The 21,474-nt window shown below is 37.9% G+C and overlaps 1 protein-coding gene across 11 annotated transcripts in view; it reads left to right on the top strand.

Annotated features, from left to right (window-relative positions):
* PDE8B (phosphodiesterase 8B) overlaps positions 1-21,474 on the top strand; it is a 76,593-nt gene that overhangs the window by 40,168 nt on the left and 14,951 nt on the right. For 8 of the 11 annotated variants that reach the window (XM_048931759.1, XM_048931760.1, XM_048931763.1 and 5 more), the window contains 9 exons: positions 906-1,096; positions 2,349-2,408; positions 3,461-3,518; positions 6,814-6,902; positions 11,119-11,197; positions 11,713-11,853; positions 12,238-12,326; positions 12,988-13,048; positions 20,526-20,577. In XM_048931759.1, the coding sequence (XP_048787716.1) occupies positions 906-1,096; positions 2,349-2,408; positions 3,461-3,518; positions 6,814-6,902; positions 11,119-11,197; positions 11,713-11,853; positions 12,238-12,326; positions 12,988-13,048; positions 20,526-20,577 (820 nt within the window). Of the gene's footprint in view, positions 1-905; positions 2,098-2,348; positions 2,409-3,460; positions 3,519-6,813; positions 6,903-11,118; positions 11,198-11,712; positions 11,854-12,237; positions 12,327-12,987; positions 13,049-20,525; positions 20,578-21,474 lie in introns of those variants that run through there. The other 3 variants (XM_048931761.1, XM_048931758.1, XM_048931762.1) reach the window with 3 other exon arrangements.

Here is a 21,474-nt window from a genome sequence, read left to right as displayed (position 1 = left end):
TAAAAGAAAGGGTATGGTCACATTGTCTAGCTTTTAGGCTGATGGTGTTGAATTTTATGTGGTGATATTATAGACATGCAACATCACAGATGAAAGGTTATTAGCCTTCCTTGTGAGCATTTTTGAAAAACTTTGCTCAGATTGTTTCAGTGAAGTTGGGGGTTACTTTTGTTTGTAAAATGAACAGGATTTTGCTTTATATATAGATTATCCTCAGTCTTCTGCCTTTCTGTGCAATGTGAATACCTATAGTTGAACTTCTGACTTTTTAAAGCCTTTCTTTTTCACAGCATTTTTTCAATAATTTGATGTTTTTCTTTATCTGTCACATGGAGTGGCATGGTTAGTGATCAGCTGCAATGTCTGAATCATTGTTTTCCTACTACCCAGCCCTTTCCATACCTGTTTGTCTATTGTTTTTTTTTCTGTTTTGAAAGAAAAAGGCAATTACATTTCAGAAAGTTCCTTACAATTTAAAATGTGTGTAACTCCCACAACCTTAAAATGGGAATGATGTTTGAACATCTGCTTGCTGAGTCTGGAACCTGTTTAGATAGGGGCCTGTGTGTCAAAACTGCCTGAATAGTCGCAGTGCTCCTGAAGCCATGATGCTCTAGGAATGAGCACAGCAAGGTAACCTGTCACCTGCCAACACATTTACATCCAGAACAATCACAGCTTATTCAAAAGCAGTAAATATCAGTCCTACACAGTTAATGCTATGTTGATAATCACTCTACTAATTAAGTTATCCACTGTGACAGCTCTTTTATCATCTGCAGTCCAATATTTCCACTCTCAGAGTGGACTTGATCTTTCAATTAGTAGAAGTGGTTGTTAAGATTTTTGCCATGTGGATAACTATTCTGCATGTTTAAACTGATGTTGCTCTGCATGCTTTGCAGGTTTTGCTGATCTTCGCAAAAGAAGACAACCAAAGTGATGGCTTCTGGTGGGCCTGTGACAGAGCTGGTTACAGGTGCAACATTGCCCAGACTCCAGAATCAGCACTTGAATGTTTCCTTGATAAGCACCAGGAAATAATTGTTATAGATCACAGGAATTCCAGATATTTTGATGCAGAAGATATCTGCAGGTAACTAAAGGGCCTTATGCTATTCTTGAAGTCTGGAACATATTATACAAAATCCATAGTCTTAATTATAAAAAAAAAAATAAAGAAGAATGCACAAATTGGAAATTTGGAGATTGAGTACAAGAGGTTTTCTTCCCTCTTTAAGGAAGACTCTTAAGAACCCTTAGGAACTCCTCTTAAGAGGAGTAGAATTTGAAAAATAAGCTTTTGGCCAGGGTGACATTTGACCTGTAGAATTCTCTCTTCAAATCATGAGCATTATTCGGAGCATAAGCCACAGCTGTTGTGCAATCACTCTGTGCTTTCTGTATCTGCTTCTCCCTGGATCTCCTTTCCTGAGTTAGTGCTGTAACAAGATTTTAAGCTGCAAGGCTTGAAACTAATGCTATTGTTTGTTGACTACGTCAGGCACACGTCAGTGAGTGCTCTTCACAAAAGTTCACATCACTCTTCTGTACATGTGGAAATGGAAAATCAGTTTTACCATGCAGCACACTACATTTTTCAGTCTTGCATGAACTGAAATTTCTGTTGTTTAAGACAAATATTTTAAAGTTCACATATTTAAGGTTATGCAAGTGTTTCTGGAAGAAGTACACATGCATATGACAACTCTTTATTCAGAAGAGAGTGACATGTTTGAAAAAAGTGTATCTTTCGCTGGTGAAAGATGAATAGAGTGTTCTTGGTTGTTTTTTTTTTTTTTTTTCAGTTCTTCAGTAACATAAAGTGTTGATATTTTGTTAACCATGGTGGTCGTAGTCCTCTATAGAGAAGTGTATTTGCTATACTTTCTTTTCTTACCAGTGTGCCCCAAGAGCACTTTGTATACTTCAAAGAAAATTTTACAGTATATGAAAGGACAGTTGTGAAGGTGGGAGAAGGTGGTCAACATTCCTGTTTAATTAATTTTTGAACTAACAGATACCAAGAATGCATTGTACAGACATTGCATCTTGTCAACCCCTGCGTTCAGGGCAGCCTGCCCTGCCTTTACCTAGGTAAGAAGGACAAACTTTTACTAGGTTTGAAGAGTATTTGGAGCTGTTGTCTCTGTACTGCACTGTATTGTGCAGATTCTGAGGAGGCTGATACCAAAAGAAATTGAATGTCTAAGTGAGGACCAGTTGGTCCTATTTTCATAACTCGTTGGACTCTTTCGGAACTGTTTTTAATTTATATTGCCTGTGAAGACATTGTGTGTAACACTGGGAAAGCATGCGGTGTAACTGAGAAAATATTGTTTTCTTAGGTCTATTCGTGCCACAAAGCCATCAGAACACACTGTAATACTTGCTGTGGTTCCACGCACGTACGTTTTACTCTGTGTTGTGAAATATTTTTGTTTTACTCTATGAGAATGAGTTAAAATAAAAATTAGCAAATAACAGAAGGTATCTCACAGATAAGATATAAACTCGTAAGTTTAAAAACTTACAGAATTAGTTTAATGTTAGTTATTTTTTACCTGAAATGGTTAAGTGATGTATATGGCCTATTTAAGTATTCAATTACTTCCATTCATATAGACTAATATATCACCTTGACTTTAGAGAATTGTTATGAAGTGGCTTGCGTACTAAAAAAAAATAGACACAGATACATTTGTTTTTAAAATGAAAGAATAGAAAGCTGTTTATTGTGTTGTAAAGGAAATAGATCAGATAACATGCTGTGGTTACTAGGTAACTAGGCAATGGAGTAAATCTTATTGCTGATGGTACTAAACTTGGTATTGTATTGTCCTGAATTCCTTCTTGAGTAATTCATACTCAGTGCATTCTTACAGACTTAAATACACCTTTTATCAAATATCTTAGAAAAAGAGTGGTTTCCCATCATTGTTAGTACTTCTACATACTGCTAAATCCATTCTAATTTTGTTAATTTCCTAGTTCAACTAAAACATTTGCAAATTGAGTTGGCTGGAGAACTTTTCCAGCCAAGATTAGAAAATAGATTATGTTTGCTGCTTAACAAGACCTTATAGCTTGTTCCACATTTCACTTAATAGCATTATTTTAGTTTCTTTCTTGTCGGATATCACAGGATATCCTTTGTTTTGTTAAACTATCTATCTATTTATTTATTGGAACATCCCTGTATGTCTATGAAGAAAAGACGGACATCTGTATAAATATCAAATTTGCTGTAGAAATTATTTTCTGGCCATAATAATAACTGTAGGTATATATAAAAGACTGTATCATCTTTGACGGGCATTCAGAAGATCCACTTCTGTAATACCATGATTTGATATGTGTATTTTATGCAAGAGCATTCATACTACATTATATTTGGATAACTGCTGAATTGATGCCATCTAGTTCCTGTATGTTGTGTGACCAGCATTTTGTCTTGTAGATCTGCTGATCAAGAAGAGACTTCTGTTCTTCCCCTTCTTAATGCAGGCTTTGATAGGGTATGTCTTCTTTCATATATTATGTATTTAATAAAGTAACTGTGGTTGCTTTGTAAATTAGAGGCATTTCAACTTCCTCACATTTAAATCTTTCATATAAGTTCTTCATGTAAACTATATGTTTGCTTATGTCAAAAATGTATTTATGAGATAATGGTCACAGTTGATTGGGTACTCTTGTTTTCAGAAATGTATTGGAAAAGCATATGAGATAAGAGAATCTGTGATCCAGGTAGTCCTTCCAGAAAAAGCAGGGGTATGGCTCTTCTCTCAGGTAACAGCAATAGGACAAATAGGCCTCAATTTGCACCGGCAGAGTTTCAGGTTGAATATCAGGAAAAATTTCTTTTCAGAAATAGTGGCGAAGTACTGAAACAGGCTGCACAGGGGGGTGTTGGAATCGCTGCCCCTGGTGGTCTTTAAAGAAAGGGTAGATACAGTGCTAAGGAGTATGGTTTAGTGAACAGGATTGATGGTAGGTGGATGTTGTACTGAATGATCTTAGAGACCTTTTCCAACCTTAATGATTCTGTGGTTAAATCCATGTGGTCTGGACAGATGGTGAGTGGATTTTGTTTATGAGTGCATTTAAAAATGAAAGGCATGGCACCCTAATTAATGTGTGCCTAGTCATCTAGACATGTTTGTGTGCATGCTAGGAATCTTTTCTGAATGGAGTACCAGCCTAGTCCTGCTCCTGCTGAATTGAAAAAGGATAATTTTTGTTTTGTTTTGTTTTTTTCAGTGAGGTTTGAATTGAGTTGTTATCTCGGCGTGAATCCTTTCTATTCAGAACATTATAAGCTGTTCTGTACAAGAAACCAGAGGAGGAAATAACTGTTTACTGCTGTTTCTTAAAATGAATTCGTAGTGAAGAGCAGTGAATTTCAGTTCTGAAAGTCTAGCTTCATTTGCTTACCATCTTCTAGCCTTTGTTTGAGTGGCTTTGGGTGGTCATTAATGTTTCCTAATGTAACATAAAGCATCTGTAATATTAAAGCGAGCTCATCGTAAGAAAGTTAATCAATAGGAGCTCATCAGTAGACTCTGTAGTTAGGGGGGATTAAATATATGTGTTTAGAAGAATTATCCCAGTCAGAACACTATCCTATTGGTTCATAATGAATCCAGTATCTGAGCTAATTCGTGCTAAACCTGAGTTTCATTGCAAAAAGTATATGCACCTGAGTCACCACTGTGGAACATCACCAGAAAGAGGTAATAGATCTTGACTCTCTTGCAAATATATGTATAAATATATATACATATATGTATTTAAAATATGTATGCAAAACAAAAAGACACAAAAACCCCAAATAAACACCTTCTCCAAGGAGAGGGACAGCACATCCAGGGATCTCTTCCTCAACAATGTAATAAAATTGATTTTTGAAAAATCCCATCTGCTCAAATTACAGCTTTATCTTCCCTAACTTTATTTTTATACTCCACCTTTTCCAGTAGTTTATTTTGCATTATCACTATTCAATGTATCAGCATTTGTCATACTAGTTCCATTCTTCCTCCTTCCCTTGACAAAACTTAATTGTAATTGTTCTGTTTGATGGTACCTGTCTTTTAAGTGCAACTCCAAAATGATTAATAAAGTATGTGATGCTGTAGCCAATTAGTCTGTCACTTTTTTCTAGAATTTTATAGACAAAACCTCAATTTTTACATCAGATTCAGAGCTGAAGATTCCCAAGAGCTCCTTTAATATTTTTGGGGGAATACACCTACAAATACATCAATCTTAATGTCTTTTTCCTGCTGTGAAAAGTGACAGTTATAGAAATATTTAATATCTTAACATGAGGAGTGAAGTAGGCCCATGGTTAGTTACTTTTAAATTTGGGGCTTAAGCTGTTGGTTCCCAAATCACATTTTTTTCATAAAGGGGAGAAGCAAAGATTCCTCATACAACACTCTTTGTTCTTCACAGATCTGAGTGCTGGCTCTTGACTCAGCATGCAGCTGTATTCTGAAAACTAATGATGTCACAGAGTATTTTGTGTGAAAAGCAGAATCCACAGATGTATTTACAAATCACTGATGTAAATCCTCACAGCAGAAGGTTACTAGTGAGCAGTAAACTTGAACTGAAGTCAGAGAACATGCTAATGCTTTTGTGATGAATGTGAATTTTCTCACTGCAGCTGGTCCAAGCACAATACCTCTCTGCTAACTGCTTCTGCATAACAAATAGAGGAGATTCCATCTAACACATATTAAAAAAGGTCTTGTTAACAGCTGTCAAATTTTAGTTTTCTGCACTTCTGAATTCAAAAATGACAGCTCACTGATGTTACTTACAAATTCAAGTTACTACAGTTTGTGAGTTTCAGCTACAATACTTACTTAAAAACAGACGAAATGCCAAATGTCATTAAATTTATTTTAATTTTTAGCATGGATATTTTATATCTTTAAGGTATTCCGTTCCTGTTCTGAATTAAGGCATAGGTGTTCCTAATGAAACATCCAAATGCTACTGATTTTGAGACTTTTGTTTGTTTTTTTTTTTTAGATGACCTATTTCTTACTGAATACCTAGAACCAAGTGGCAAAGCTCACAGTTGTGGTTTCAGCAGATTTTTATGCTCGCTTTTTATTTAGCTAGCAATATTGTCGCAGTGACTAGAGAATCATTCCCATTGAATAGATGATTGCTTAACACAACAGGCGCAATGAAAGCATTTCTACAGAACCCCAGAATAGCTGAGGTTGGCAGGGACTTTTGGGTCCATCTGGCCCAACCCCTGCTCAAGCAGGACACACAGAGTGGGTTACCCATGTCCAAGTGACTTTTGCACATCTCCAAGGAGGAGACTCACAGCCTTTTTGGGCAACTTGTGCTAGTGCTCAGCCACCCACACAGCAAGAATCATAAAATCACTTAAGTTGGAAAAGATCCTTATGATCATCAAGTCCAGCTATCATCCTGACACTGGCAAGTTGGTGTTAGGAGGAACCTCTAGTACTCCATTTTGTACCCATTGCCTCTCATCCTGACACTGGCACCATTGAAGAGAGCCTGACTCTGTTCTTTTTGCACTTTCTTGAGGTACTTATTTTATCTTAATGAGGTCTCTCCTGTGCTTTCTCTTCTCTGTACTGACCAGTTTCAGCTCCTACAGCCATTCCTCATATGAAAGATAATCCGGCCCCATTTTTGTGGCCCTTTGTCGTCCTATTGCCAGCTCTCTTTATAACATTAGAGTTTTAGATACAATAACAGGAATAATAGATTACAAACCTTCCATTCTATTTCATGCACTTCTGATTTGTTTTCCAGCGATTCATGGAGAATAGCAGCATAACTGCTTGTTACAATGAACTCATTCAAATAGAACATGGGGAAGTGCGATCTCAGTTCAAATTACGGTATGTAGACATATAAGAAGGCATAAGAAATAAATATTTGGAAATAAGTAACTGGTCTACGTTCCCAACTGCAGATATATGTATTTCATATGCTAACAATTTCCTACAGCCTTGTTCCTTGATCAGTTACAAAACAGACAAATGTAAGGGCTTTAATAAGTGGTGCCTTTAGAAAGCTTTGTTGATGTGCTTCATTCACTGCTGGTTTAAATGACAGTTTTCATTAATGCAGAATGCAGTACTTGTCCTTTATTCTGATGCTTGCCTGTGCCCATATGTCTTGAGATGCCCACATTGAGTTTGGCAATAGTACAGCAGCCATCACTGGTATTGCAATCAGAATGAGATCCCTTAGCAGAAATATTGCAGAACAGCTTCTGTTCGTTTAATTGAATGGTAGCACTTTAATGCTGACTTGTGTGTAAGAAAGGTTTATGGGCTGCAAAGTGACATGACAGGAAAATTTCTCAAAGTCATTCTTAATCTTATGTGTGAGATTTCATGTCTTGAACTGAGCTCAGTCTTGGGCTGGCTCTTCCTACTCTGTGCCAAATCAAAATCACAATTTTTTTCTTAATAAGAAATATTTAATTGTAAAATTATCTTCCAAATATAAGAAAGAATATATAATTATATAATCAGTTTAATATGATTGACTGTATATTTAATACTGGTGCTTCTGGTGCTTACACCTACACATAAATATCTTTACAATTCAGCTGTATATAAAAAAAAGATCTTTGAGTTGTCACACAGAGAAAGTATATTTATCTGGATTCCCATAATTGAGTTGCATTTCCTTCTACAGCAAATACTATCACTTCACTACTGGAGTCAGGGTTGCTGTTTAAGCAGTAGAATTTTTTAAGATTCCATTCACAAACCTATCACAAAGGAACTTAATGTTCAAGCAAATATGTGTTTATGTATGCAAAATATGATTGTAGTAGAATCTTTAGGAAAAAAAATAGGGTTCATGCTGTCACAATATTAATGTGTGTTTCCCAAAGCTCAGCAGAAAAAAATAAAGAAAAAAAGAAAGCACAGAAATTTTAGAAGATAATTAGAGCTGAATCTGACTTGGTTCAGTTGTAAATGCAGTGTGAAATGTGTGACTTGTGAATTTAGTTAGCAAACATCAGTTTATGTTCATACAAGCTATACCTGTAGCTTGTGTTTAGGTCCAAAACGACAGATTTTGTAATAACAAGCATGCTGTAGACAAAAAGGAAACTTCTTCCAGCTGTTGTATATCATCTTGAGGATTACTCTTCTCACAGTTCAGCTAGCATTCCACTTTGTTGCCTGATAATGTCTCAACTAAGATTCTTACCAGAAACCATAAAAACATGTGCAGATAACCTCCTTAATTTCTTAGCTGAGGACATTCATTGCTTGTTACTCTGTGTATAGTAACTTTTGTCATTTCCATCTCTTTCTTAGTGTTTATCAAAACATAGAAGAGTGGAAATTATCCTTCTGTTTCTCTAGAACATCAGTGTATGTGTCAATGACTTCTTGTGTTATGTTTTGTTTTCCTTTATTTCTTTCTGTTATAAACTTTATGATCTTTTCATTGAAAATTACCTGCTGTAACTCATGGAATAACCTACTTTAAGAATTCAGTGCCAGTAGAGTTTAAGCATCTCTTTTAGTTATATCAACTATGAATGCAGATAATTATAACTCAGAAACAGGGAACATGATTCACATATTGATTGCCATATTTTTCTGTGAGATTATTTAAAACTATCACCAATTAAAAAAATATTGAAATCTGGAAGAGAGTGTCACTCCTCAGAAGCTTTTCAGCTACTGACAATTCTCTCTTCTGTATTGTTTGTGTAAACAGTGTTGTACCACCCACTTGTAATTTGGCTTGTTTTTACTCTTCTATCTTCAGTTAAGTAAACTGTGAACTTCCTTCCCTTTAATTTATGTGAATGTATAGCAAATTAGATGTTTTCTGTGTTACCGTGTGTTTTGTATGTTAGTAACGCATCATGTATATATCTGCACATGTGTATGTCTGTATATTTACATCACCTCTGGTGCACTACTGTTTCAGAAAGCTTTTGGCAGCACAGCTGTAGTATTTTGGAGTTTGTTGCTGCCACTGCCTGAGGCAGACCCAGAGGAGTTAAATTCTGCTTTTCTTTTAATGCAAGAAGCTTTGTGCTAACATGTGGGGGATCAAAACAGCCTTCTGAAAGACAGATTTTCTGAGAAGGCATACTTGTAGCTTAGAGAAGCTGACGCCTTGCGACAGAGAACTTCTTCCTGCTTTTGCCCAAAGAGGCAGATGTTTTAATTGAGCTTACCATAAAAAAATAAGCACAACTAGATTTGCTAGCCCTACTTGGTTGCAATTTGCTTTCATCTCTGTGGTTTAATGAAATGGGGGAAAAAAATGTTGCACTGTGTATTTATCTCACGGGGCTCCTGGTCTTTGATATGTCTTTGTATTTTTGAGAAGAAGGACATAATGTTCTCAGAAAGTAAATCAATGGGACAAAATCCAGAATTTTTTTTAGGTGTTTGAATAGAAGAGAAAGTCTGTGAGAATTTTGGACCGGGGACGCAGTATCTGAAGTCCTTTCAGTGAACAGAACTGTCCGGATGGTACACTGTTTCTTAGACAGATTTTTTGTTTCTTTAATTCTAAAGAGGTTTTTTTGGGCATCTGTGGGATGTGTGCATCTACCAAAGCTAGCTTGATTGCCAGATCAAATGAAAAAGTAGGTTTTGAATAGTGTAATCAGTTCAAAACAGCTCTGCGTTTTCTTGCACAAAGCTTACTTAATGACTTGTTAGTGCTTGTGTACCAGATGAGCATCTATCACTGAGATAACTCAGTTATTTTGCGCAGCACAAAATCACACCATGGAGCAAACTTGAACTGCTAGGTTGTCCCTTGTAAAATTACACTGATAGTTCATTTTATTGCATAAACTGAAGGAGTACAGTTGTCTTCTGCATACAACGCTTCTTCCTACAAATCTTCATCCACATCATTGTGTATGTATGTCTTCATGTGTATTCCCTTTCCAGTTTGTTTCTGAGTTACTTCCATGATGAGCAAAGCTACCAACATCCAATATTCCTTGATGCAGAGGTAGAATACTTCTGTGCTAACCATGCACTGATCATCAGTATTAATCACACCTCACTGTACAGTTTGTAAGCAAGACATTTCCACTAGGTTACAGCTGTATACAAGGATGTTTCTGCATGGTGCATTTTATGCTCCCTGCAGTGAGACATACATAGCAGACAATTGGTCTGAATTTAGGCCAGAAAATGGACTGGGATCTATCACAGCACGTCGTCTGATTTGTGTCTTTTGGTATGCACTAAATCTCCATAGTTTACTGTGTTAATTAATACATTGTTTTAATTAACATAATTAATTAGAATTAAATAACATTATTTCAATCCCATTCTGTGTAAATTATAGTTTAAGCAGTATCAGTCCTGTAGCAAAAGGGTAAAGATTTTGTTTTCCTGCATTAGTTCAAGGATAGCCCTGAAAAAGTGGAAGGTGGGGATTAGTTTTGCCCTTAATTAAGACTAACCCATATGAAAGTCAACCCACTGAATTATAAATTGAAAGCAGGAAAAGTGATATTTTTCTGACTAAGATTTTGTGATGGCATAAATCATTTCCTCTAATCGCTTAGCATTACAACTTCTTTGATAATCAAGGTCTGAAAAATTCACATTTATACTTACGTGTATATACACATGTAAAATAAGCACAGCACATTTTATCCGTGTGTATGTCAGGACATATTTTATTGGGGTATATATTAGGATATATTTTATATACATAGATTCATAAAATGTACTGTGCTGATTTTTGTGTTCTCTATCCTTGATGTTCACAAATCTTTCTATTGCAATGTATGCAGCCATTTGTTATTTTTACTCATTTTTAGTTCCTGCTCTAGAAAGGGTGTTTGGAAAAGGCAACGTGCTGTTAAGTGATGCGGTGCCTGTGAGCAGTTTTGTAAGTGATCTCAGAAAAATATGTCAGCAACGGGACTGTCCAAAGATTAAATTCCTCAGAAAATTATAATGGTGATGGCTACCCGGTTTGGTTGAAACAGCATGCTAATTTGTGATTAATCCGTGGATAAGTACAGTGCAATAATCTGTTTACGATAAGCAAAATGTTCTAACAATAAAACTAATGCGAATCATTTGCTAATTTCAGGGCATGTAATGCAGTATTTACAGCATTAGAACATTGTCAGGAAGCAATAGAAATAACCAGTGAAGATCGTGTTATTCAGGTATGGGGAAAAGACCAATCATTTTGCAGAATTCAAAGACAGAAACCCCAAAGAGATCTTTGTTCCGTAAAGTCTCTTCTAATTCGGTGTTTTGCTTTTGTTGCCGTATTTCTGCAGCATTTCTGGATGCTGCCTGTTGACACTTGCTGAATTTCTAGAACATTTCCTTCTCTAATTTTACTCAGATGATAATTTCCAGTTGCTGATAGTAAAACAAACGTGAAATCTATTGCAGAAATAGATACCCTGCACAGTAAAGGGGCTTGTTCTCTTTCCATGTTTTCTATATCAGATTCTATTTCAACTCCATATGTAACATGAATAAATAAATAAATAATATGTATCTAACAAATGTAAGTGAAATGTTTCACTATTGGCATAGTATTTTATGTGACAGACTGCAGGGATGTGTGGTTTTGGATTTAGGTGCGTACCCTGAAATACTGTGATAGTTTTATGTGAGTAATTATCTTCTAAGTATGTCCTTCTTATCCCAAAGTTCTTTTGTTTCACAGTATGTTAATCCAGCCTTCGAGCATATGATGGGGTATCAGAAGGGAGAGCTCATTGGCAAGGAACTTACTGAGCTACCAAAAAGTGATAAAAACCGTGCAGATCTGTCAGACGCTATCAACGCATGTATTAAAAAAGGAAAGGTACGTAGCTAAAATCAGCTTGGGCAATTCTAATTTCGATTTCCAATCTGTTTTATTTTTTAAACTCTGGGTTTAAAAACATGAGACTCTGTTCTCTCGAGTTGCATATATCTCATTTGAATTCTGTTCCTCTGATTCCTAAACTTTTTTGAAAATACTGGGCACTTCTTCACAAGAGAAACATATCAAAAAAGTTTACACTGTCCTCAGACAAGCAAATATCTGCTTAGCTGCGCTGAGGATTACAAGATTTTATACTTTTTTAGAATGCAAACATGAAATAGTATGTAATTATTTGCTACAAAAGGACTAGGCAATAATAAATGAATATTCGACTGCAAACTACGTATTATCAGATGCTTTCTGTTGTGCATGTTTTCTTAGGAATGGCAAGGGGTTTACTATGCAAGAAGAAAATCTGGAGACAGTATCCAGCAACATGTGAAGATAACACCAGTGATTGGTCAAGGAGGGTAATTAACATCTCCAGAGCACAGATCCTTTATTTTTTTTTTAATCCTTCTCTGTGCTTTCCCTGTCCGTGCATTTGGCATGAACCTCCATATAGTAAGGAGCAGGGTGGTGATAACACTGCTGACTTCAAGCAGTTCAAGGAAAATATGCAAAATTAAGAAGGCCGTGATTTTTACTGATTTGTCCATTTTGGTGTCTTCACTTGCTGGCTAAAAAATTGTGAAATCGTAAGAAAGGATGAAGTTGCTATTATACAGACAGCTGCAAATTGGTGTTTGGGTTTATTTTACCATGCTTTTCTCTGTGAAGTTACTCTAAAGTATTCAAACTGTCAACCAGGCAATTGGAAGAGTCAGCAGCCAGGTGATTCATTTCGTGTGCACACTTGCATGTGCTTGCACTTTTGCCATGTATGATGTGCATGTTGCCAAATTCTGCTCCCAGATGTGTGAGTGAACTCTTTCAGCATCAGCATAGTCATGTACGTTAGAACAAAAACATGACTGTTTCACTGCTTGTTGCTCAGTCAGTTGTTTTGTGTTGGTTTTAGTTCTTGTTCCATTAGAGCATCAAGAATTCAGCTTAAAAAAATATCACTATGTCATTTCACTTCCCTCTTTACCATCTGATGTGATAACAATAGATTATTTCTGTTGCTAGGAAGATCAGACACTTGGTGTCCCTCAAAAGGCTGCGTTGTACTAACGAAAACAACAAGCAGGTACTGTGTTTCTACGATGTCATAATTTCCATCTCTTTTAGTAATTATATTTTTTGCTTAAGAAGTTGATGTACAACCCAGAGAGGAGGAGGCTCCAGGGAATCTCATCAATGTCTATAAATATCAGAAAGGGAGGTTGCAAAGTGGATGGAGCCAGGCCCTTTTCAGTGATGCCCAGTGCCAGGACAGGGTGCAGTGGGCAAGCACTGAAGACTGGAGGTTCCTTGCCCATATGTTTTCACATATGTTCAGCCACATATCCACCACATCCTGTAAAAACTGTGGAGGCGTGAGAAGTTGTTTGAGGAGCAGAAGTTGATCTGCTCCTGCACACTATCTGAAAGAGCATTTGAAGCCACTGAGCATGTTGTATGTTTTGCTTCAAAAACCAGTGGAATAAGAAATTTTGGACTTCTCTGAGTCAAAGAGTGAAATCTATCTGTGGTCTGTGGGAGTGAGATTGAATGTAGGGAGCATAAGGTGTAGCTGCTAACGTTTAAACTGAGGATGTGCTTATGGAGTATGATATATTTCCTATAATTTCCATTTTTTTCTAAAAAATTTGGGTTTTGGGAACTGAGTATATTGTTTTGTATAAATTTTTAAATGTGCTTTTACATAGCTGAGAATAAAGGCAATGTGTGCATAAATATGCATGGAAGGTCACTAGGATTTCTAGTTGCCTATTCTTCAGTATAATAAGCCTATCCTTAGTAATAGATTACTGAAAAAAAAGTATTGGAAGTTAATAGGTAATATTCTGTAAAATTGTCTGTTTTTTGAAACCATGCCTGTTGCAGAGATATTATCAAGTCAACGAAGAAATATGCATAGCTTTTGGAAGAAATTTGCACCTCTGCCCCTTAAAAACAAAGCTTGGAATGTTATAAACTGAGCTCCTATTTGGATCAAAAAACAGATTTTAGTATTAGCAGCAAGGTATAATCTACAGAAGCAGGATTTTAAAAGTACAGCCTAGAGTGCAGGAGACTTTTGTAATGGAAGAAGTACTAACGTTATACAGTATTTCTTTTTTTATTCATTAGTAAAACCTCATTGTTCATGTTGTTTCATTTACAGCTGCTTTGATGTTGATTTAAAAGCGAGGTACCATTTGATGTATTTTTCTACAGTGTACACACAGCTGAAAGGCTGCTGCAGTGTAAATGTAATATTGTTTATGTAAGATGATCAGTATAAAACAATTACAGACTTGCAGTCATCTGTTAAAAAAAAAAAACAACAAAAAAAAAAACACCAAAAGCCAGCAGTGGAAGTTTTCTGGTTCTTTGGATTAAGCAAGTAAACTTAACAATAAATGTTATTTAGAAATATGTGTCAAAGGCCGTGCTCTCTGGCTCTCTAGTACTGGCACTGTTGGAAAGCACAATCAGTTTGTGTTTTTCAGTACTGAATCATGAGCAGTTATCAGTAAATAAAGCACAAATGCAATGATCTTTATGCCTGGGCAGTCTTAGACAAGGTTGTATGACCTCTGAAACATTCTGAACAGATATAGAAATCTACTACAGTGATTAAAGATTACAGCCTGACAGAAAATATATTCTGTAGAGATTGAAGGTCTATATGGAAAAAAAAAGGTACAGCCCACAAAACTAGGTGGGTTTTTTTTTTTGCTGTTGTTGTTTTTGCTGTTGGGGTTTTTTTTGTATGTGTGTTTGTGTTTGTGTGTGTTTCTGTTCTGTGGTAGAAATCTCTCCTCCCTCTACTACAGTATCAGATGCTCTGGCATCAAATAGAAAACTCTTAACAGCGTCTTGAGGTCTTGTTATGGTTTAGATTGGGGATGGTGGTTATGTGTAATAACACCTGTACTGTATTCATAAGACTTCCTACAATTACTTTTGCAGTGATGCTGCTCAGATTTTTTTTGTGATCAGCATTTGAGCACTGCAGTTTTGCACCCTCTGGTGGTAAAGAGAAGTTCAACGGAAGAAAAAGCACTACTGACTTTTGCAGGAAGGTTTCTTGTGCAGCAGTTGGTGGCGCAGCCTGAAAAACCACGAAAACGTGATGCAAATTAAAAATAAGTTTATCAATTATTTAATACACATAAAGTGTTAATAAAACGGCCCCTGAGGGATAAAAATTACTTGTTGGATTTGATTCACTTAGCCTTGTGATACTCCCTATGTTTCTGTACACAGCAGTATTTTCAAATGCTGTACACCATCCTCTTGGAAACAATTTCAGGGAAACGAGGGCATGTGTCTACCTGTGTAGGCTTTCTGCATTTCTGAAAGAAATGTTTTCAAATATTGAGGAATTCAACAGTTACTGGCATTCTGTCTGCAATTGCAGAGAATTTGGGTAAGAAGACCAGACAGACAGACAGAGCTTGCACTGAGATACAGCCACTTTCTCCGTTCTCCCCATTGCACTGAAGATGTGCTGCCATTGAGTCAAATGAGACTTGAGCAAAGAATTGTATAAAGTGAAGTTCCAGTGTAGGCAAGCCCATTACAAGCACTCCTATTCTTTGGTTTCAGAGCAAGTAATCTCATCTATTTCTTTAGATGCTCTGAGTTCATCCTTGGGTTCTACTGCAAGGCAGTCCCTTGCTTTCATCTGTTGTGTGTCAGTATGTTCCTGTAAAAAGAGCATACCTCTTCCTTGATATTGCAGCAGCTGGGTGAGTTGATTATGTGCCCTCAGGCACTAGAAATTGCTTCAGGTGCAACAGGGTGCTTCTTAATTTTTCCAAGCCATGGGGCTCAAATAGCCCATGCTTGCCTTGACCTCCTCTTGTGAGGTGCCAGCTATGTGTTGGAAACAGCAGCACTGCAGCTGCAGCTTCTGTTGGCCAGGAGGCCTCAGCCTGCCACGAACATCCAGAATATATAGTCCTTCTAAGCTACTGCCTCTTGCTGAGATGTCTTGTCCTGTCCAGATGGTGGAGTCAGTGCAGTTCATGAAGTTTTGAGGCTGCCATTGTTTGAGGATTTCCTTGACAGATTGGTACCCTGTGAGATAAACGATGAGAGTGGCCCAAATTTTATCTTTTTTTTTTTCCCCAGCACTGGTCAATGTGTGGGTCTGATGAGATTCGTGCTTTATGTTGGACATTTACCTAGTTCCTGACCAAGGAGCCCACACCACGGCACTGTCAATGTATGTGGTAGCTCTGTCACCTTGCTCAGGGGCCAGCTGCTTTTGGGAGGCTGGCACAAGGCAATGGTTCTGGGCAGCTCAAGGCAGTGGGTGCCTGCCAGGAGGGGTGGGACCCCAATGCTTGCTGCAAGTACCCTGCTGTTGTCTTCTGTGAAGCAAAAGAGAAACTCATTTCTCAACATTTCACTATTTCTTGTTTTGAAAAACAACTCTGGAAAGACTTTTTCTGTGACAAATAGAATATTTGCACTATTGGTTTCCTCCATTGTTTTTTTTCCTCTGGTTCAGTTCGTATTCAGCTTTTGTTAAGGATTTTAGTTATTCTCTCAGAACACTTTCTGCAGAAAATTACAAATATGAAGAAGTTATGTACTTGACAAATGCTGACATCCACTTCTGAATACTTAGATAAATAAAAATTTATTCTGCCATAAAATATATCAGGGTTATTTTCAGAACAAAAATGGTTTGTTATGGAAGCATGCAAGGAAATCTAATGAAGTACATATTTAATTACAGGATAGTATCTGTCGTGATTCAAGTTTTGATTGAAATCACTAATGCTACAGTGTTTCACCATAGTTATATATGACTTAAACTCAACTTCTAGGTAACTTCCTTTAGGAGGAAGTTTTTCTCTCAGACAGTGGTGACTCATTGGAACAGGTTGCCCAAGGAGGTTGTGGATGCTCCATCTCTGGAGTCATTCAAGTCCAGACTGGATGTGCCTCTGGGCAGCCTGGTCTAGTGGTTGGTCACCCTGCCTATGGCAAGGGCTTTGAAACTAGATGATCTTTGAGTCCTTTTCAACCCAGGCAGACACCCACAACATCATTTTCTATGATTCTATTATATGATTCTATGATAATGCATGGAAGCTTACAAACATTCATGAATTACTATGAATACAGTCTGGGAGAAGAACTCATTCGTAACAACCCTGTGAGAAGGACTTAAGGATTCTGGTGCACAATAAACTGGACACAAGTCAGCAGCGTGTGCTTGCAGCTTGGAAGGCCAACAGTGTTCTGCGCTGCATCAAAAGAATAGTGGCCAGCAGGGAGAGGGAGGTGATTGTCCCCCTCTACTCTGCTCTTGTGAAGACCAGACTGGAGCACTGCATCCAGGTCTGTGTCTCTCCCAGTACAGCAGGGATGCAGAGCTGTTGGACTGGGTCCAGACAAGACCCACAGAGATTATCAAAGGGGCTGGAACACTTCTTTTATAAAGATAGGTTGAGAAAGCTAGGCTTCTTTAGCCTGGGGAAGAGAAGGCTCCATAGAGATGTCATTGTGGCCTTCCAATCATAAAATCATAGAATGATTTGGGTTGGAAGGAACTTTCAAAATCATCTAGTTCCAACCTCCATGCCATAGGCAGAGACACCTCCTTCTAGACCAGGTTGCTCAAACCCCATCCAGCCTGGCCTTAAATGCTTCCAGAAAGGGGGCATCCACAACTTCTCTTGTGTAGCCCGTTCCAGTGTCTCACCACCCTCACAGTAAAGAATTTCTTCCTACTGTCTGGTTTAAATCTACTATTCCATTTTATAACCATTTCCCCTTTTCCTGTCACTACATGCCCTTATAAAAAGTCCCTCCCCAGCTTTCTTGTAGGCCCTTTCAGGCACTGAAAGGCCACTATAAGTTCTCCTTGGAGTCTTCTCTTCTCTAGGCTGAAGAGCCCCAGCTCTCTCAGCCTGTCCTCATAGGAGAGATGCTTCAGTCCTGTGATCATCTTCATAGCCCTTCTCCAGACCTGCCTCCAACAGCTCCACATCCTTTTTGTGTTGGGGGATTTAGTACTGGACACAGTAGTCCATGTGGAGTCTCACGAGAGCAGAGTAGAGGGGCAGAATCACCTCCCTTGACCTGCTGGTCACACTCCTCTTGATGCAACCCAAGGTACGGTGGCCTTCTGGTCTGCAAGCGCACATTGCTTGCTCATGTTGGATCTTTCCTCAACTGACACTCCTAAATCCTTCTCAGCACTGCTGCTCTCAAGCCATTTTCCACCCAACCTGTGTTTGTGTTTGGGACTGTCCCAATCCAGGTGCAGGACCTTGCACCTGGCTTGTTGAACTTCATGAAGTTGCCATGGGCCCACCTCTCAAGGCTGTCCAGGTCCCTCTGAATGTCATCCCTTCCCTCTAGTGTGTCCACCGCACTAAGCTACTCAGCTTGCTGTCATCTGCAGACTTGCTGAGGATACACTTGATCTCACTGTCCGTGTTACCCACAAAACTGTTAAGTAACATCAGTCCCAACACCGATCCCTGAGGAAAGCCACTCGTCACTGGTCTCCACTTGGACACTGAGCTGTTGGTCACTGCTCTCTGAGTCTCATCCAGCCAATTCCTTATTCAATGAGTGATCCATCCATCAAATCCATTTTTCTCCAATTTGGTGACCAGAATGTCATGTGGGACAGTGTCAAACACTTTGCACAAGTCCAAGTAGATGATGTCAGTTGCAGTTTTTAAAGGGAAATTATAAACAGAAGAAAAATGAACTTTTTACATGGACAGATAGGGATAGGACGGGGCAAAGCAGTTTTAAACTGCAAGAGGAGAGATATAGATGAGAAAGGAGGAGAACATTTCTTAGTCAGGGCGGCTCTCATTTTTTAACTTACATGGCTCTTTGACGTCATGCCTACAGCAAAGGGTAAGAGAAATACTACAGAAGTACTGAAATGCAGTTTATTTTTCATATAAATGAGGAATGTGCCATGGTTTTCTTTCAGTAGAGGGAAGCGGGAAGAGATATATCCAAGAACTCCAGTTTTGGACTGGAATGATGACAGTTCAGATGCCTTGTATCAATGTACTGTATGACAAGCTTCCACAATCTTGTTCTGTTGAGATAATTTCTGTGAGAGTTTCTGCATAATTGTAGGAGAGATGTTTAAGCTTTTAAAACAAGTTTTATGAGGGAAGAGTGCCGTCTTAAATTCCCTCAAACAAGATTTATGTAGAACATTACTGCAGGATTTCCTCTTCCTTTTTTAATTCTTACCCCACACAGTAAAGCACTCCTTAATTTTGCTTTTTGTCCTTCATTTTCTTCTCTTTATCTCCTGTCCCGAGAAGAAAAAGAAAAACAAGATGGAGGGGGCTCAGGAGTGATGAAAAAGAGGTCTCATGTAATTATTTTCTTTCCTGAGTAATCCCTGCAGCTGCACAACACCGTGCTCTGTCACACTGACATGGACACAGAATGCATAAATGCTATCTTGCTGTACTTCACCTTTTACTTATTGGTTGCAACCAACAGTTTGCAATCTAGTGTTTTGTTATAGGCAGGCAGGCAGGCAGGCAATGGATTTGATCAAAGGATCACCTACAGCAGATGAGGTAACTGCACTGGATTCTTTGGTATGATGTATAATGAAAGATGTGCAAATGCAGCATGAAGGACTGTTCATCTTGAGCAGAGTTGAGTTTCAAGGCTTGTTTGTCTAGAGTAGATGGGAATGGGCTGAAGTGGACAGCAGATATTAAGTTGTCATATGTTGGACAGATTGTGGTGTTTGTTTCTGAAAGGGATGAAAAAGCAGAAGAGCTTTTAATTTTTTATTGTGCTACCAAGCAGTAGGTGGAACCATTAAGATGATGGAAAAGTCCTACTCAAGTTCTAGAAAAACTGAAATATCTGTTAAATTTTCAGGTGTTTCAGAAACACAAACAAATTAGATATTGTGGGTTTTTTGGGTTTTTGTTTGTTTGTTTGTTTGGTTTATATTTTTCATTCATGGGAGTGATTAAAAATCACTGAGAAATAAATTTCTGATGGATGAGACCTATCTTCTCAGTATGTCAAGTGTTCTTTTTCTGTCTTTTTTGAAGATGATCCATTCTATCACTAGTCCATGAAAGAGCGTATACAAAATTGGCTTAACAGTATAAAGAAAATAATGTTAAAAACACTGTACAGAAGACAAGAAATGAATAACATCTTAGTTTGTTTGTTTGTTTGTTTGTTTGTTTATCTCTATTTTTGCATTTTATTTCTGGAATCTTTCATGTTGATATGAAATTTGTACTTAAAATGTTACCTAAAAAGGAACCTCAGATCTCTTACAGACCTGGGCATTAAACAGGAACTGATTGTTCCTATGTAAAAGCACTGTTGTATCTGTGATTTATTTGCTTTATATATTATTTCTCTACTTGTAATTATTACACCTGAAGAAGAGTCTTTTCCTATATATGCATATATATATATAAAAATAATAGTGATTGTTGGATAAGGATAGTGTTGAATGTAGCTCTTTTTAAATCTCTGTGTGTTTTGTTTTTTTTTTTTTCTTTTACATACGTAATTTACTCTTGGTGCGTCTTCAGCTCTGCAAGAGTCAACGCGATGAGAATTATTCAGGAGACAGTTCTCAGTCAGGTTAGAATGTTATCATTTACCTTTATATACTTCTGTCCTTGAAGTCATGGCCAGTCTTTGCTGTGTTGTCTCCTCCTTCTGTGGAGCCTGTGCTCACAGAAAAATGGCCAGCTGCTCAAATGTTGCACTATAATTGGGTTTGTAAAGTCAATAATAATTCAGTCTGCTGTGCAGAGCGCTCAGAAACAAGTTGTGTTGCTGTTTGTTGTATTAAAGCACTGTATCTCATCCAAAAGCTGACATACCTTGTCACTTCCTGCTGCTTGAAATAAAATTGAAGCTGTGCCTATTTGTGCCAGAGTATCTGCCCTGTCTACAGTGTGCAGGCTGAAGCTAGTCATGTCCCATCAGCCCTGAGCACGGTGGTGGTGTTGCAGAACATCTGCACAGCCCTTGCTCTGTGTCTTAGGAAGCTCTGTTTACTTGCATACAGATTCAAGATCTCAGCCAAGAGCTGTTTGCAGAAGTTACTAACGGTGACTTCAGAAAGGAACATAAGGAGATAATCATCACTCCTTCCAGTGCTGTTTAAATAACTTTTCCCTAGACATCCCTGGTCTCCTAGAGGAGGCTCTAAAGGACAATTTGAAGTTTGCAATGGTCTTCTGTTGATCTGAGGTAGATGCAGCCCTACTGCCTTATTCTGAGAGAAAGGTCCTTGCACTTTGTTGCTTTCTAGACCCCAAGACCCTTCCTACAGCAAACACTGGGCAGCACTGCTGTGCATTATAAGGAAGCTTCTGATTTTCACTTGGGAGGATATAATGTACTGAGAGATTAGGAAGTGAATTCATGACATTTACTGCTTTTCCAAGTAACATAAGAATATGTGGAAGCATTGGAGAATTTTGTGGTGCAGAATAAAATCTGCAAGGGAGGGTGAGAGTGGGGATAAGA

Source organism: Lagopus muta, chromosome Z (genome assembly GCF_023343835.1).
Source record: "Lagopus muta isolate bLagMut1 chromosome Z, bLagMut1 primary, whole genome shotgun sequence".
Classification (NCBI taxonomy): domain Eukaryota; kingdom Metazoa; phylum Chordata; class Aves; order Galliformes; family Phasianidae; genus Lagopus; species Lagopus muta.
This window is presented reverse-complemented; position numbering and strand designations above follow the sequence as displayed.